Raw genomic sequence first — 12445 nt, forward strand, 5'->3', positions numbered from 1 at the left:
GGAAGTTCTCTGCTACTGAAATCAATTATGAGATCCACGATAAGGAACTTCTTGCTATAGTGGATTCTTTCGAAGAATGGCGTCACTTTCTTGAAAGAGCTGCACATCCAGTAACCGTATATACGGATCACAAGAATTTGGAGTATTTCATGACGGCTCGAGTTTTAAATCGGCGTCAAGCTCGGTGGAATATGTCGCTATCTAGATTCAATTTTGTTATCACTTATCGACCTGGAAGACAGCAAGGACTATCCGATGCTTTATCAAGGAGATCGTATCTTGCACCAAAGGCTGGAGAAGCAGCGTTTGATCAACAATGTACAACATTATTGAAGCCAGAGAGATTTCAACTTTGTGCTACTATTGTATCATTTGATGTTGACTTCCTAAACCAGGTACGTGCTATGACCATTAAAGATTCAATAGCCATTGATATCAAGCAACGTACCAATGACGACAAGTTTAAGGTGGAGGGAGATCTTTTATACTTTGAAGAGCGATTGTACATTCCAAAAGGACTAGCACGACTCCGAGTTCTTCAATCTCGCCATGATTTTCCAGCTACAGGACATTTTGGATTCAACAAGACCTTGGAGCTTATTTCCCGAGATTTTTGGTGGTCCCAAATGTGGAAGGATGTGAAAGATTTTGTCCTCTCTTGTGACATCTGTTCAAGATCTAAGAATCCTCGGCATCGCCCTTATGGACTTCTACAGCCATTGCCAATTCCACGTCGACCATGGTCTTCAATTTCTATGGACTTCATCACGGACTTGCCATCATCAAACTCATTTGACAGCATCTTTGTCGTGGTAGATCGGCTTACGAAGATGGCACACTTTGTTCCTTGTAAGAAGACATCGTCCAGTGAAGTCACATCAAGACTCTTTCTCGATAATGTGTATCGATATCATGGACTACCAGATGATATCATATCAGATCGAGGTACCCAGTTCGTGTCAAAGTTTTGGAGATCTCTCTTTGGGATATTGAAGGTGGATATCAAGCTTTCTTCAGCTTTTCATCCTCAAACTGATGGCCAAACGGAACGGGTGAACCAAGTCTTGGAGCAGTACTTACGATGCAGCATCAACTATCAGTAAGACAATTGGACTGCATATCTACCGCTAGTCGAGTTTGCATATAACAACACCCTCCATGCGTCGACTCAACAAATACCATTCTTTTTCAACTATGGGTATCATCCGAAGCTTGATTTATTGAGTCCGTCAACAAATAACAATCCAGCAGCTGAAGGATTTGCGAAGCAACTATCAGAGCTCCAAACTATGTTGAAGCTTCAATTACAATCCGCTCAAGAATCCTATAAGACGTCTGTAGATAGATTTCGGAATCCAGCACCTACTTTCAAAGTTGGAGACAAAGCTTGGCTTCTTCGATGAAATATCAAGACCAAGCGACTATGTGATAAGTTGGACTATCGAAGATTGGGACCATTTATCATCCAAAAGTAAATTAATCCAGTGGCATACCGGCTGGAGTTACCGGCTTCTATGAAGGTACATCCAATCTTTCATGTTTCTCTTTTGGAACCTTATCAAGAGTCATCTTTTCCTGGAAGAGTGCAATGTCCGCCACCTAGTATTGAAATCGAGAACCACGAAGAATACGAGGTTGAAAAGGTATTGGATTCACGGCGAAGGTGGGGAAAGTTAGAATATCTTGTTCATTGGTGTGGCTATGACATTAATGAGCGAACGTGGGAGCCAGTTGAAAATCTTGTGAATGCGCCACAAAAGGTACTAGAGTTTCATCAACGACATCCCGATAAACCTAAATCAATTCGATGATAGCTTCTTTCTGAAGCTTGTTCTCCCAACAATATAAGAAAAGGGGAGAGCATCAGCAAAATTCATAGTTGATGTAGTTATTTTCTCCAAGATAGATCGTAGTTTGGTCTTTTGATATGGATAGCCAAGAGATAGATACTATGCCAGTCAGAGTATCGCAACCGAGTAGCTCACGAAGGCGACCCCAAGATGAAGAACTACATGTACCACGACGACGACGGAGGATACCGAGTAACCGATCATTAGTGATCGTATTTGAGATCGAGCTTGCTTACGATGGTCAACGAGAAGGCGTGTTTGCAGGACAATTTCACAATGAGGACACAAAAGTTCATGCTTGGTCAGAAGTCGAAGGCGTGGGCCACTATCGTTGGCTTCAAGGGTCGATGAACCACTTGCCTCGTGAACAACAGTTGGAGTTCATAGCAAAAGTTATGCGACAGATCTTCATTTTCTTGCGTTGGTACTGATCAACAACATTGTTTCTCAGAGACCTCGAAGCTAAAGGAGGGGGTGATGTTAGGGACATATTCTTTAGAACTTTCTAGAGAGAAGTTTCTAGAACCTTCTAAAAAACAAGCCTCTGGAACCTTCTAGAAGAGAAGCCTCTGGAACCTTTTAGAGAGAAGTTTCTAGAAGCTTCTAGAAAGGAAGTCTCTGAAACCTTCTAGAAGAGAAGTTTCTAGAAGCTTCTAGAAAGGAAGTCTCTGAAACCTTCTAGAAGAGAAGTTTCTAGAAGCTTTTAGAAAGGAATCCCCTGGAACTTTCTAGAAGCTTCCTAGTTAATAGAAGTAGCTTGAGAAGTTTCTAGAACCTTCTAGAAAGGAAGCCTCTGGAACCTTCTAGAAGCTTCCTAGTTAATAGAAGTAGCTCGAGAAGCTTCCTAAGTAGGAGTATATATAGGGATCGAGGCTAAAGAGTTCTTCAGTCTCGACAACACATCTCTTGGAGTTCTAGCTCACCTTTTTGGTGTTGTTCTTGTACTCATCTGTTTAATCTAGTTCTGCCACTTCTTCTTGAACTTCTTGTTGGATTTCAAGTCTATATTTTGTGTCCGTGACAGTAGGTTGCAACCTCCAAAACTTGAGATTGAATGCAAATTCTAAAAATAATAAAGATAGATGGTATATTATTACAGAAATTGTAGCACACAATTCTATAATGCATTTCAAAACAATACACAAAAGAAAAAAATTGCAACAAGGTTCAAAACTCTTTTTAAATTTTTTTCACTTACACAATACACAAAGAATACTAAGCAATTACAAACTAAACCTTAAATGTTGAAGATGTTGCAAAAAACTTTGTAGCAATCTTCTAGTCTAAAATCATGCACTAGTAAAATATCCAATGTATAATTATGTGTCACTGCTTTTTTGTACACCATTTCTCCAAAAAGAATTGCCTCTCTTAATGTGGCAACAAAATTCTCTAAGTCGTAGCACAAATCATTTGAGCTACGACATAGTCTTAATGAATTCAATTGTCTACACATTGTCCAAATCAACAAGCATATTATGCACAATGCAAGAAGACTATTTTTATATTAAACTTCTTGTATTATGAAGCTTCAAAATTCTCTACAATTCTAGTGAACACTATGTAGGCACACATGTCTTGAAAAAGAAAAAAAACGTGGAAGTTGAGAAGCTTGTACCATTAAAATATTAAAATTAGGATGACTGTTGCCAAAAACAAGAAGGCTAGAGTTTCTTGAACAAAACTAAATGAATTAAATGCAAGCATTAATTGAGAAAGGTGTTGGGGACGGTGAAGGGGTTACAATGCTAATGTCAGGGTATGGGAATGGTGTGCAGAATGACCGTGGGTACAGGGCCTCGTAGCCAGAGGGTGGCAGGAGAAGCGCGCAACTTACTCCAGCAGGGTGGAAGAGGAAGCTGGATTAGCGTGGGAAAAAACTTACTAATCACGTCGCAGGGCACTCCTTCTTCTTGTTGGTGTTGATGCTCCCGTTCCATGTCAGAACTCCACTGCGACTTGAACAGTCCAGCAGCTTGCGGGCGGGAGATCGATCGCTCACCTACCAGAACCCTAATGCACTCTGCCCTCCCGTGTCTCTCCTGCGATTGCTCGGCACTGTTCCGCTTCTGTCTGGATCATGCCGCATCTCTTGGCCTTGCTCAGATTTATCTGACGCGGTCACGACGCGGGGTTTTTCGATTTGCGCTCTTCGTGAACCCTGAGGCGAGGGGAGGAGTAGAGTCGAGATGATTGTATGTCTGGAGTGTTGACATTGTGGATCTCGATGAATGTCGTGGAGATGAGGTAGTTGTGAGGCTCGAGGCCCGAGGGGAGAGTTGGAACTGTTGACAACGCAGCAGCTAGAGATAATGGGGGAGATTCGGGAGAAAGCATTGGTTCTTTTGAATGAGGCTAAAATGCAGGTGAAGTCTACCGACAGGGCTGATGTTCTGAATAGAATGATGGAGCTTGTGCTGCACGAAGATCCAGTGTCGCTGCTTCCGGAGTTTGTACCTTACCTGTTGGAGTTTCAGGCAGACCCTGACAGTCCTGTTCGTGAGAATGTGGCTAAGTGAGTGTTTTCTTACCCTGGCACTCCGCATTGATTTGTGCTACACGTTTGTTGATGGATTCTCTTAATGCAACCAACTTATCCGAATACTTGTTTCTAGTTTACTGGTCGACTTCAAACCTTCAAGCTAGGGACGCATATAGTAGAGACGCGCAGACTTAAATGTAATCGTAGATGTCTCCTCATTTATGTGATAAATAACATACAAGATCTTCTATTTCTCGTCTCATTGAGATAATCGCACTTTGAACCCTGGTTCATACCTCATCGATCTCAGTTTACTCCCTACATTATGGGAGTCTTACATTCAACAGATCATGGTACTTTCCATGTTGAAGTAGTCAGAGAACCTTCTATTTTATCGGCTTTCCGTATAACCTTCAAATAGCGAATTGCAGGATTATTGAAAAGAAGTCAGAATTCAAATGTGTTCCTGTGATTCTTTTGCAGGATGATTGAAGGGGTAGGTCTGCATCATATTGATTACGTCCACGTCGTAGCTCCTGCTCTACTAATGCTGTTGCAAGATACCTCACCAGCAGTTGTGAAGCGTGCAATCACCAGTGGTAGCAGTATTTTCCTGAATGTTTTCGAACAGGTTGCTTTGCAGGTACTATCTAATTCCTCTTGCTGCCCCCCCCCCTTTTTTTTTTTTTGTTAAGATATTTTTTACCGAGGATGATTTGGTAAAATAGCAGTATTCTGAATTTCAGTTTAATGACATCCGCATTTGCCGTCGGACTGCATGAGTCTTGGAACAAATCTTTACGTGGTTCTGTGATGGTCGCTTGTTTTTTTTGCAGGGGGTAGAGCGCGAACTCGTTGAACAAGATCTATTGGAATGCTGGAATTGGATGGACCGCTTCAAGGAGGCAGTATTTTCCCTTGCATCTCAGGTTATCATGTACCCCGGTCCTACAGACCAAATGATGTTCTCTCAATCTATTTTTCATGGTCTTACCTCCTCTATATTTCTTCAAATGCATCCGCTCATTTCTTAAATTCTTTGACAGTACTCAGGGCTCCTTCGCAGATGGTCTTTCCATGTTGGAGGAGTTTTGATTTTGTTGTGATGTAAACGCTTCTGTATTGCGTTCGATATAGAAAATTGGATAGAAGAATTTCATTATTCTTTTGTACCCTGGTCAGTTGAAGTATCAGAAAGATTATTTGCGTGATGCATTGTCAATGTGTTTGCTGATCAAATAGATTCACTACGTTAATATTGACCATTCCAGCAGTGAGGTTGATGTCTGAGCTCGTATTTTGTCTTTTGCACTTCGATACGTTGTGACATTATTTCTGCCTAAATGATTTCCTATCCGGAACTTTCATCTCAATACATATAAACTGGGCGCTTCGTATGGTGTTTAACCCCTGCTCTATGTGTTTTCTTAAGAAGATACATACTGAAACCTGCAGTTTACTGAGTTGCAGCCTGGGGATGACGAAGTACGGGTATTGGCTCTGAAATTTGTGGAGGCTACAGTTCTGCTTTTCACGCCTAATTCCAAGAGTCTGTCAGCTGATCTGCTGACTTCTGATGGTTATCTGCAATTTCATTTTCTCTTATTCCTGCTTAGTTAATTTGCTTACGAAGATTTTGACGCTAAGCTGCAATTGTTTGCATTGATAATTCCTATTATATCTAGCATGAAGGTATATGATCAAAGCTTTGGATTGGTGGTCCAGGCACAAATGAAGAATCTCTTGTGACATGCTTAGATGGAGGTCACTCAGTCTTAAATGCCAGTATATTGAAGCAAGAAGCTTCTAAGAGTCTTGGATTGCTGTTGAATCAGTTACAAACTTCGGAAGCACCTCCCCTATCTTGTTTGGTGGCGTTGTCAATCATGAACAGGTTAATGCCCTGTACAATACCCTGCACAATTAGTTCCAATGCTTTAGAGCATTTGCACAGAAAACGCTGGAAAGGATGCGTCTCGCTTTTAAACTCATTTATATTACTAGTAAATTGATACGATTTTTTCGATTCTTCTAGTATAGGAAAACTGTGAATTGTTCATGTTGTGATTTGAATTGATCTTAACTTCAGTTTTGATGCAGTTTGGCTGGATTAGCGGAAAGAAGACCATCCATGTCACCTGCAATCCTCTCAGTTTTATTATCTCTAGTACCAAATTTCGACCTTAGTCTGGGGAGTCACAGTGAAAATTTTATTCATGAGCTGAATAACGCTTGTGTTGATATTTTGAAATCCGACCAACCTTGTGTCTTGTCGGTTCGTTTTCTGTTTCCCCTCCCCTATTCTATTATTATTATTATTATTATTATTATCTTGTCGACGAATTCGAATGGATTGGTTCTCAAACTTTGTGTATCCGCTCTGTTCATTTAAAGATTCCCAATAATGATCTGAGATGACTTACATAGGCGAATTGTGACAAGACGATTGAATAGTGTGGATTATGTGTCTTGCAGTGGCGAGAACAATTGGTTGCGGCATTGAGGCCCATGAATGCTGAGGCAAAACGTGATCAAACCATCAAAGAACCTGGAATCCCTTCATCTGTGTCTACTTCTTCAGACGTCAAAGTTACCGGTTCCTCCTTTGTTTCGAGAACTGCACTTAAGCCTCGTAACTCTTCTGCTACCGTGACTGCGCCACTGCGACCTGCGTCTCCCTTGACACGGATTAGAACCTCGTCTACATCTACTACCGTAACCGCTCCGCCACGAAATCCCTCTCCAGGGAGACAGCTAAGAATGCCGTCAGCTGCTGCCCCCGTAACTGGTCCACCACGAACTGCATCTCCTTTGAAGCAAACTAGGACCCCGTCAAATAGTACTTCTAACGTGGCTGCTCCTCCACGAACTGCGTCTCCAGCGAGACAGATTAGGTCCTCGTCTGCTGCTACTGGTGACAAAGGCCCACCACGTACTGCATCTCCTGCGAGGCAAAGTAGGACCTCATCTACCTCAGCAACCGTAACTGCTCCACCAAGAACCGCATCTCCTTCGAGACAACCAAAGACCTCTTCGGCTGTCACTTCTGTGACGGCTTCGCTGCGGCCGGCATCTCCCTCGAGACAGACTGTCAAGACTCCCGGTTCCCTCCCTCAGAATGGGCTCTCTAGCGCGAAGGGACTCAGGGGTACGTCTCCAGCGAGACCCAGATCTGGTGGTGTGGACAGCGGGGTTACTAAAGTTTCTCCTCGTGCTAGTACAGGTGTTGAGGATCCCAAGTCGTCAACCGTCGCTGTCTCGTCTTCTTCAACGTCTACGAGGACTTCTGCCAAGCCTGCCCTCACGTCGCTGAAAGTATCACCTCGACCGTCCCCTTCCTCTTCTCCTCGTGCTGTTCCAAATGTGGAGAACCCCAGGTCCTCTGGTGTTATTGTGCCATTTCCACTTACTGTTGTGAAGTCTTTACCCAAGCCCTCTGCTACCTCTGTCAAAGTGTCTCCCCGCCCACCGTCCCCTTCTATGAAATCAGCACCTCGCTCAGCATCTCCCGCAGCGAAGTCATCTGCCCGACCAGCATCACCTTCTGTGAAATCTGCACCTCGAGCAGCGTCTCCTTCATCTCGTGTCACGGCTGGAGCTTCCCCCCGAACGACGACTGGAAGTGTAACAAGTCGTCCTGCATCTCCGTCTCCAGCTGCACGGAAAGGTGTGGCATCTTCTGGAAATCTGCTTCCATCTCCATCCCCACGAGCTTCTGAAAACAAGTCGTCGCAGATTTCTACTCCCAATGTTTCAGTTTCTGTCCCAGATTCATCAAAAGTTGGTTCTATCAATGGAAAGCCTTCTCTTTCCAACCACCTACCAGCAGCGTCTTCGAGCCTTGCAGCCCCAGGACGGAGTAAGGCGTCTCCTAGTGCGATCCCTTCGTTGAAGACAAAAGTTGGTTCTCTCCTTCCTTCGATACGGAAGAGTTCACAATCGCCATCTTGTGAGAGCTCGCATAATCTATCATCTAGCAGGAGTGATCCCAATCCGGATGCATCTACCGAATCGGTAACGAGGAGTGTGGTGCAGGAGGTTCCTACTCAGAGGTTAAGAATTGCAAGCTTCAAACGAAATGGTTCAGGACCATCGAAGGCAACAGAGATAGTCTCACCTGAAGTTATTCCGGCCAACCCAATTACTATGAATACGAAAAAACGCTGTGGGTGGATCACTTCTCAAAGTGGTGAGACTTCCGTTAAACTTACGATGCAGTCTTTGTTTGTGTAGTGTTTGCTCATCCACGGTCATAGCGCCACCAAATTATCATGCCTGGTGTTGGGCCTTCTGACGTCGATGTATTGCTGAGATCCGATCCGCAGGAGTCACCTTTACGATGATTCATTTTATTTGATTGCGGTATTTGTTCATTTTGTACAGACAATAATTTGAGGTTGTTTCTTGTTGGTCTGTCTTTTTCATGACTTAATTTTTTCGATATGTGTTGATATTGTTTACAGATGAAGTTCATATTGCTTACCATGACAATGAGTGGGGCATTCCAATCTATGATGACAAGTAAGTTCCTGATACTTCTGCGTTTATGTGATGTATATGCTGACAATTTCGTTCAGATTCGCAGTGAAGCTATTTCTCTGATATGCCTAAGAGCCATGTCATTATGAGGCGATTCGTTATCTAGTGATGTTTAGGCATGCTGCACATAGACGTTTGAAGATATTTACTTGCACTTAACTTCACTGCCACTTTGCTTTAATTTCAAGGTCGGGGTTTCTTGTGTTTGGTATATATCTGACAATCCAGTTAAACATGAATGTGCTGTGTCTCCAGACTTCTCTTTGAATTGATTGTGCTGCAAGGGGCACAGGCTGAGTTGAGCTGGCCTACCATTCTCGCCAGGCGGAATAACTTCAGGTTCACAACTTTCTCCTTAATTGTGAGTTGTATTGGTCAAACTATCTGAATTTTAAGAATGCGCTAGTGCACATTCTAAACTTCGTGACTGACTTGGGTCTTTTGGCATGAGGACAGGGCCGCATTTGCGAATTTCGACCCAGCGATTGTCGCCAAGTTCGATGAGAAGAAGAAACTATCATTGATAGCAGACTCATCCATCTGCTTCCCAGAAGCTAAAGTGAGAGGGGCTGTTGATAATGCATCACATGTTCTTAAGGTTTGTTTCTCCTGTTTTTGTTTACTAAATATTATCCCTTCTACAAGTTTATTTAATACGACTTTTACTCTTACTTAGCAGGTGGACACCAGCGTTAATTGTCTTGATATGACTGTTGCATCTTGTAGCTTTCTATTTGATAAAATTGATAAAGTCTTCAGGCTATAGCCATGACATCCTTTCTGATAGAAGCACCGTTCATGCAAAAACTTTCAGATCATTGAAGACTATGGTTCATTGAGCAAGTTTCTGTGGAGTTACGTCAACCATAAGCCGATTTCAAGTCAATATAAATTGGCCAAACAAGTGCCTGTTAAGACGCCCAAGTCTGAGGCGTTGAGTAAGGAACTACTACGAAGAGGATTCAGGTTCGTGGGTCCGACAACAATGTATTCAGTGATGCAGGCAGCAGGTCTGGTATGTGACCATATAGTCACATGCTACAAATATCAGGAGACTTCTGCTGAAAACTCTCCAGTAACTGATCTGGTTATGGAAGGGGAGAAAGCTACAGATCCATGGCAGCGCATTTCTCTGCCAGCCGATGTGTATTCTCTCGAATTCAGGAGAGCGTCAGCCAATGCTAGTGATCCTGTCTGGGCAGAGCTCCCAATAATCGAGGAGGCTAAAGAAGAAGAATTAGAGAAAAATTCTGAAGACGAAGAGTTAAATGATGACATTTCGTCGTCATCAAAGAGTGGAATACCAGTTTGCTGACCCAAGAGGTGAAACGGCGCTCATCACATGAATCGGGATTTACATTCATTATTTTCTCGTCTTACAAGAAGCGCTTTCCCATCACACTCAATCGCACCTGGGCTAGCAGACTCTCTGGACCTGATGCTAATCATTTAACTGCATCAGTTCCCTCCCACCATCCTCTCAGGCCCGACTCTTGGAGCTAATGTGGGCGATTTGTATTGAACTCCTGGTTCTTCCCAGAAATAGGTGGACATGTACGATACTCGGCTATTCTACAAAAAAAAAATTGCAGCCTAATGGCTATACCGTTGATCACTCCTGATGCACTGATTCTCAATGCGAATGTCTCACACATTCATCAGGTACTGAACCCTCTCGCTAAATTTTCTCTGTGGTTCTATGTGTATTCAGTAACAGTTCACTGCGTTAGTGATCCTTTGAAGGGGTGCTGAAAATATTGTTGTGTTCTCGGGTTTCAGATTTCCATCGACTATCAAGATGAAGTCTGCTATCTATCGTTGGTGGAATATATTCTGCTGCATGAAGCTTTCTTGAGTTTCCAGCAGCATTGACGGATTCCTCTTGAACAGAAAACATGTATTTTTAGGTTTAATACCTTCCTACTTGTACACCTATTTCTTTAATCTGCACTATATTTTCATCCCTTAAGATCCTGTATGCACTATGCAGATCACAAGTCTTGCTTAGGGCGCTTATTCACCTGTGACATCGCTAGCCTCATTCCTACTCTCTAACTTTGTCTAAATTCTTGAACCTCTACTGTACAATACTTTGTTAAATTGCAGCAGCTGAGGACACGACGTATTCTTCAACTCAAAGTTTGGTAGGGAGGAACGAGAGACAGGAACCTGCAATGATTGTCACCGATGAATTTGGCTGCACGCCTCTAGTCGACTGGCCCCTGATATAGTTGGCATTTCCTTATTACCCCGAAGGGATCTGAAACAAGCAGTATTATGTTCTATTATGGTAATCCTAAAGTCAGTTGATAATGAAACCAAACGTTGGAAATTGGAAAATTTTATGTCCATGTGTACAGCAGTCAAGTGCACTGTCCGATTTTGTCAACTGGCGTTTCATGTCTATGCCAACAGTAGTACCAACATTCTATTCCTTGAGGTTTTCTGCTCATCTTACCCTGTCGCCCACTCGTTCAAAGCGCGAAGTCTCCACTGCGTCTCGGCGATCGTTTCGCCCTATTCGGCACATGTTTAGAGCAGGCCCCTTGCGTGGGCCATGTTGTCCACATCCCCCTCTTGTGCCCATCTTGTCCCACTCCGCACGTCGACTGACTGTAATTCATCCCTTGCATCATTCTCCAGACAAATTCTGAAGATGTATAAATCTAATGGTGACTCTGTATAAAGATGTATAAAGCTAATGGATGAGCTTTTCCAATGGTCATGTGAGGTGATGTTATTTCTATCTAGTATGAAACTTTGATTTGTGAAGGGATCATATGTAATGTCCCATTCTAGCCCATTTATACATCTCTAGTAGGATATTTTAAGTAAAAATATTTGAGCATAGGTTGAATAGCATATCTTAGTGGTTTTGATTAAAATTGGAATAGATTAATTTATAAACTAGAATAATAATTTTAAATGATGTATAAGTTAAATATTCTACATTATTATCACTTTTTGTAAAATATCGAATATGGGTGGTAGTTGTATAACCAACAGACTACTTATTACATCTCCAATTAATGCAAGAAAATCTCATGCTAATAGTAGCTTGTTGGTTGGAGAAGCTCAAATTTGTTGCCTCTTGTTCCAATTTTTTGTTTAAAACTCATGGTCTTCTACCACTTACAAAGTAGGAGATTGATCATATACCATATTTTTTTCCTTTGCTACTTGATTTTTTTCTCAATGTGTAGACTTTATAGTTGATATTATAGCTTTAATTGAAAGTAAGGTGGAAAAGACAAAGAATTTTTCTAAGGAAGAGTGCTATCTTTATTAAATATTCTTCTATATACCAAAGGATTCCATTAATAGCAGTAGGCAATCCACAAATGTGCTTTGACATAGAATTTAAAAGCACTATACAAAGTCTTTTGATTGTAATGAGATGTCAAGGAGGTTAATTAGAGATAAACTTGGATACAATCAAATAATGTGTGTCTAAGTTTTGTAGCATCTATAAATCTAGATTATTTCCAAAAAAGTCAAAGATGTCTCTAAAAGATGTTCATAAGCAATTATACCAATTATATTAGATGAAACATCCTAAACAAGCATATTTTGT

The 12445-nt window shown here is 42.0% G+C and overlaps 1 protein-coding gene across 5 annotated transcripts; it reads left to right on the forward strand.

Moving 5' to 3' along the window:
- The first annotated feature begins 3777 nt into the window (after nucleotides 1–3777).
- Nucleotides 3778–11211, forward strand: LOC112289732 (uncharacterized). 5 transcript variants are annotated; one of them, XM_090254609.1, is made up of 13 exons: nucleotides 3941–4365; nucleotides 4816–4975; nucleotides 5169–5261; nucleotides 5803–5911; nucleotides 6058–6226; nucleotides 6433–6607; nucleotides 6808–8521; nucleotides 8796–8853; nucleotides 9127–9210; nucleotides 9328–9469; nucleotides 9686–10533; nucleotides 10651–10778; nucleotides 10978–11211. In XM_090254609.1, the coding sequence occupies exons 1-11, from the start codon at nucleotides 4163–4165 to the stop codon at nucleotides 10184–10186; spliced, it is 3408 nt and encodes a 1135-aa protein (XP_090110735.1). In that variant the 5' UTR covers nucleotides 3941–4162; the 3' UTR covers nucleotides 10187–10533; nucleotides 10651–10778; nucleotides 10978–11211. The 5 variants fall into 5 exon arrangements, with proteins under 5 accessions (XP_073393886.1, XP_073393888.1, XP_090110735.1 ...); XM_073537785.2 differs by having other exon boundaries at nucleotides 3778–4365; nucleotides 10651–11211; XM_073537787.2 differs by having other exon boundaries at nucleotides 3905–4365; nucleotides 5803–5881; nucleotides 10651–11211.
- The last annotated feature ends 1234 nt before the right edge of the window (nucleotides 11212–12445 follow it).

Source organism: Physcomitrium patens, chromosome 12 (assembly GCF_059467195.1).
Source record: "Physcomitrium patens ecotype Gransden chromosome 12, ASM5946719v1, whole genome shotgun sequence".
In the NCBI taxonomy this organism is placed as follows: Eukaryota; Viridiplantae; Streptophyta; class Bryopsida; order Funariales; family Funariaceae; genus Physcomitrium; species Physcomitrium patens.

Coding starts and splice junctions, on each gene's coding strand:
- LOC112289732 (XM_073537784.2), top strand. CDS start 4,163: ATGGGGGAGATTCGGGAGAAAGCATTGGTTCTTTTGAATGAGGCTAAA. Junction 4,366..4,815: donor GTTCGTGAGAATGTGGCTAA/GTGAGTGTTTTC, acceptor ATTCTTTTGCAG/GATGATTGAAGGGGTAGGTC. Junction 4,976..5,168: donor TCGAACAGGTTGCTTTGCAG/GTACTATCTAAT, acceptor TTTTTTTTGCAG/GGGGTAGAGCGCGAACTCGT.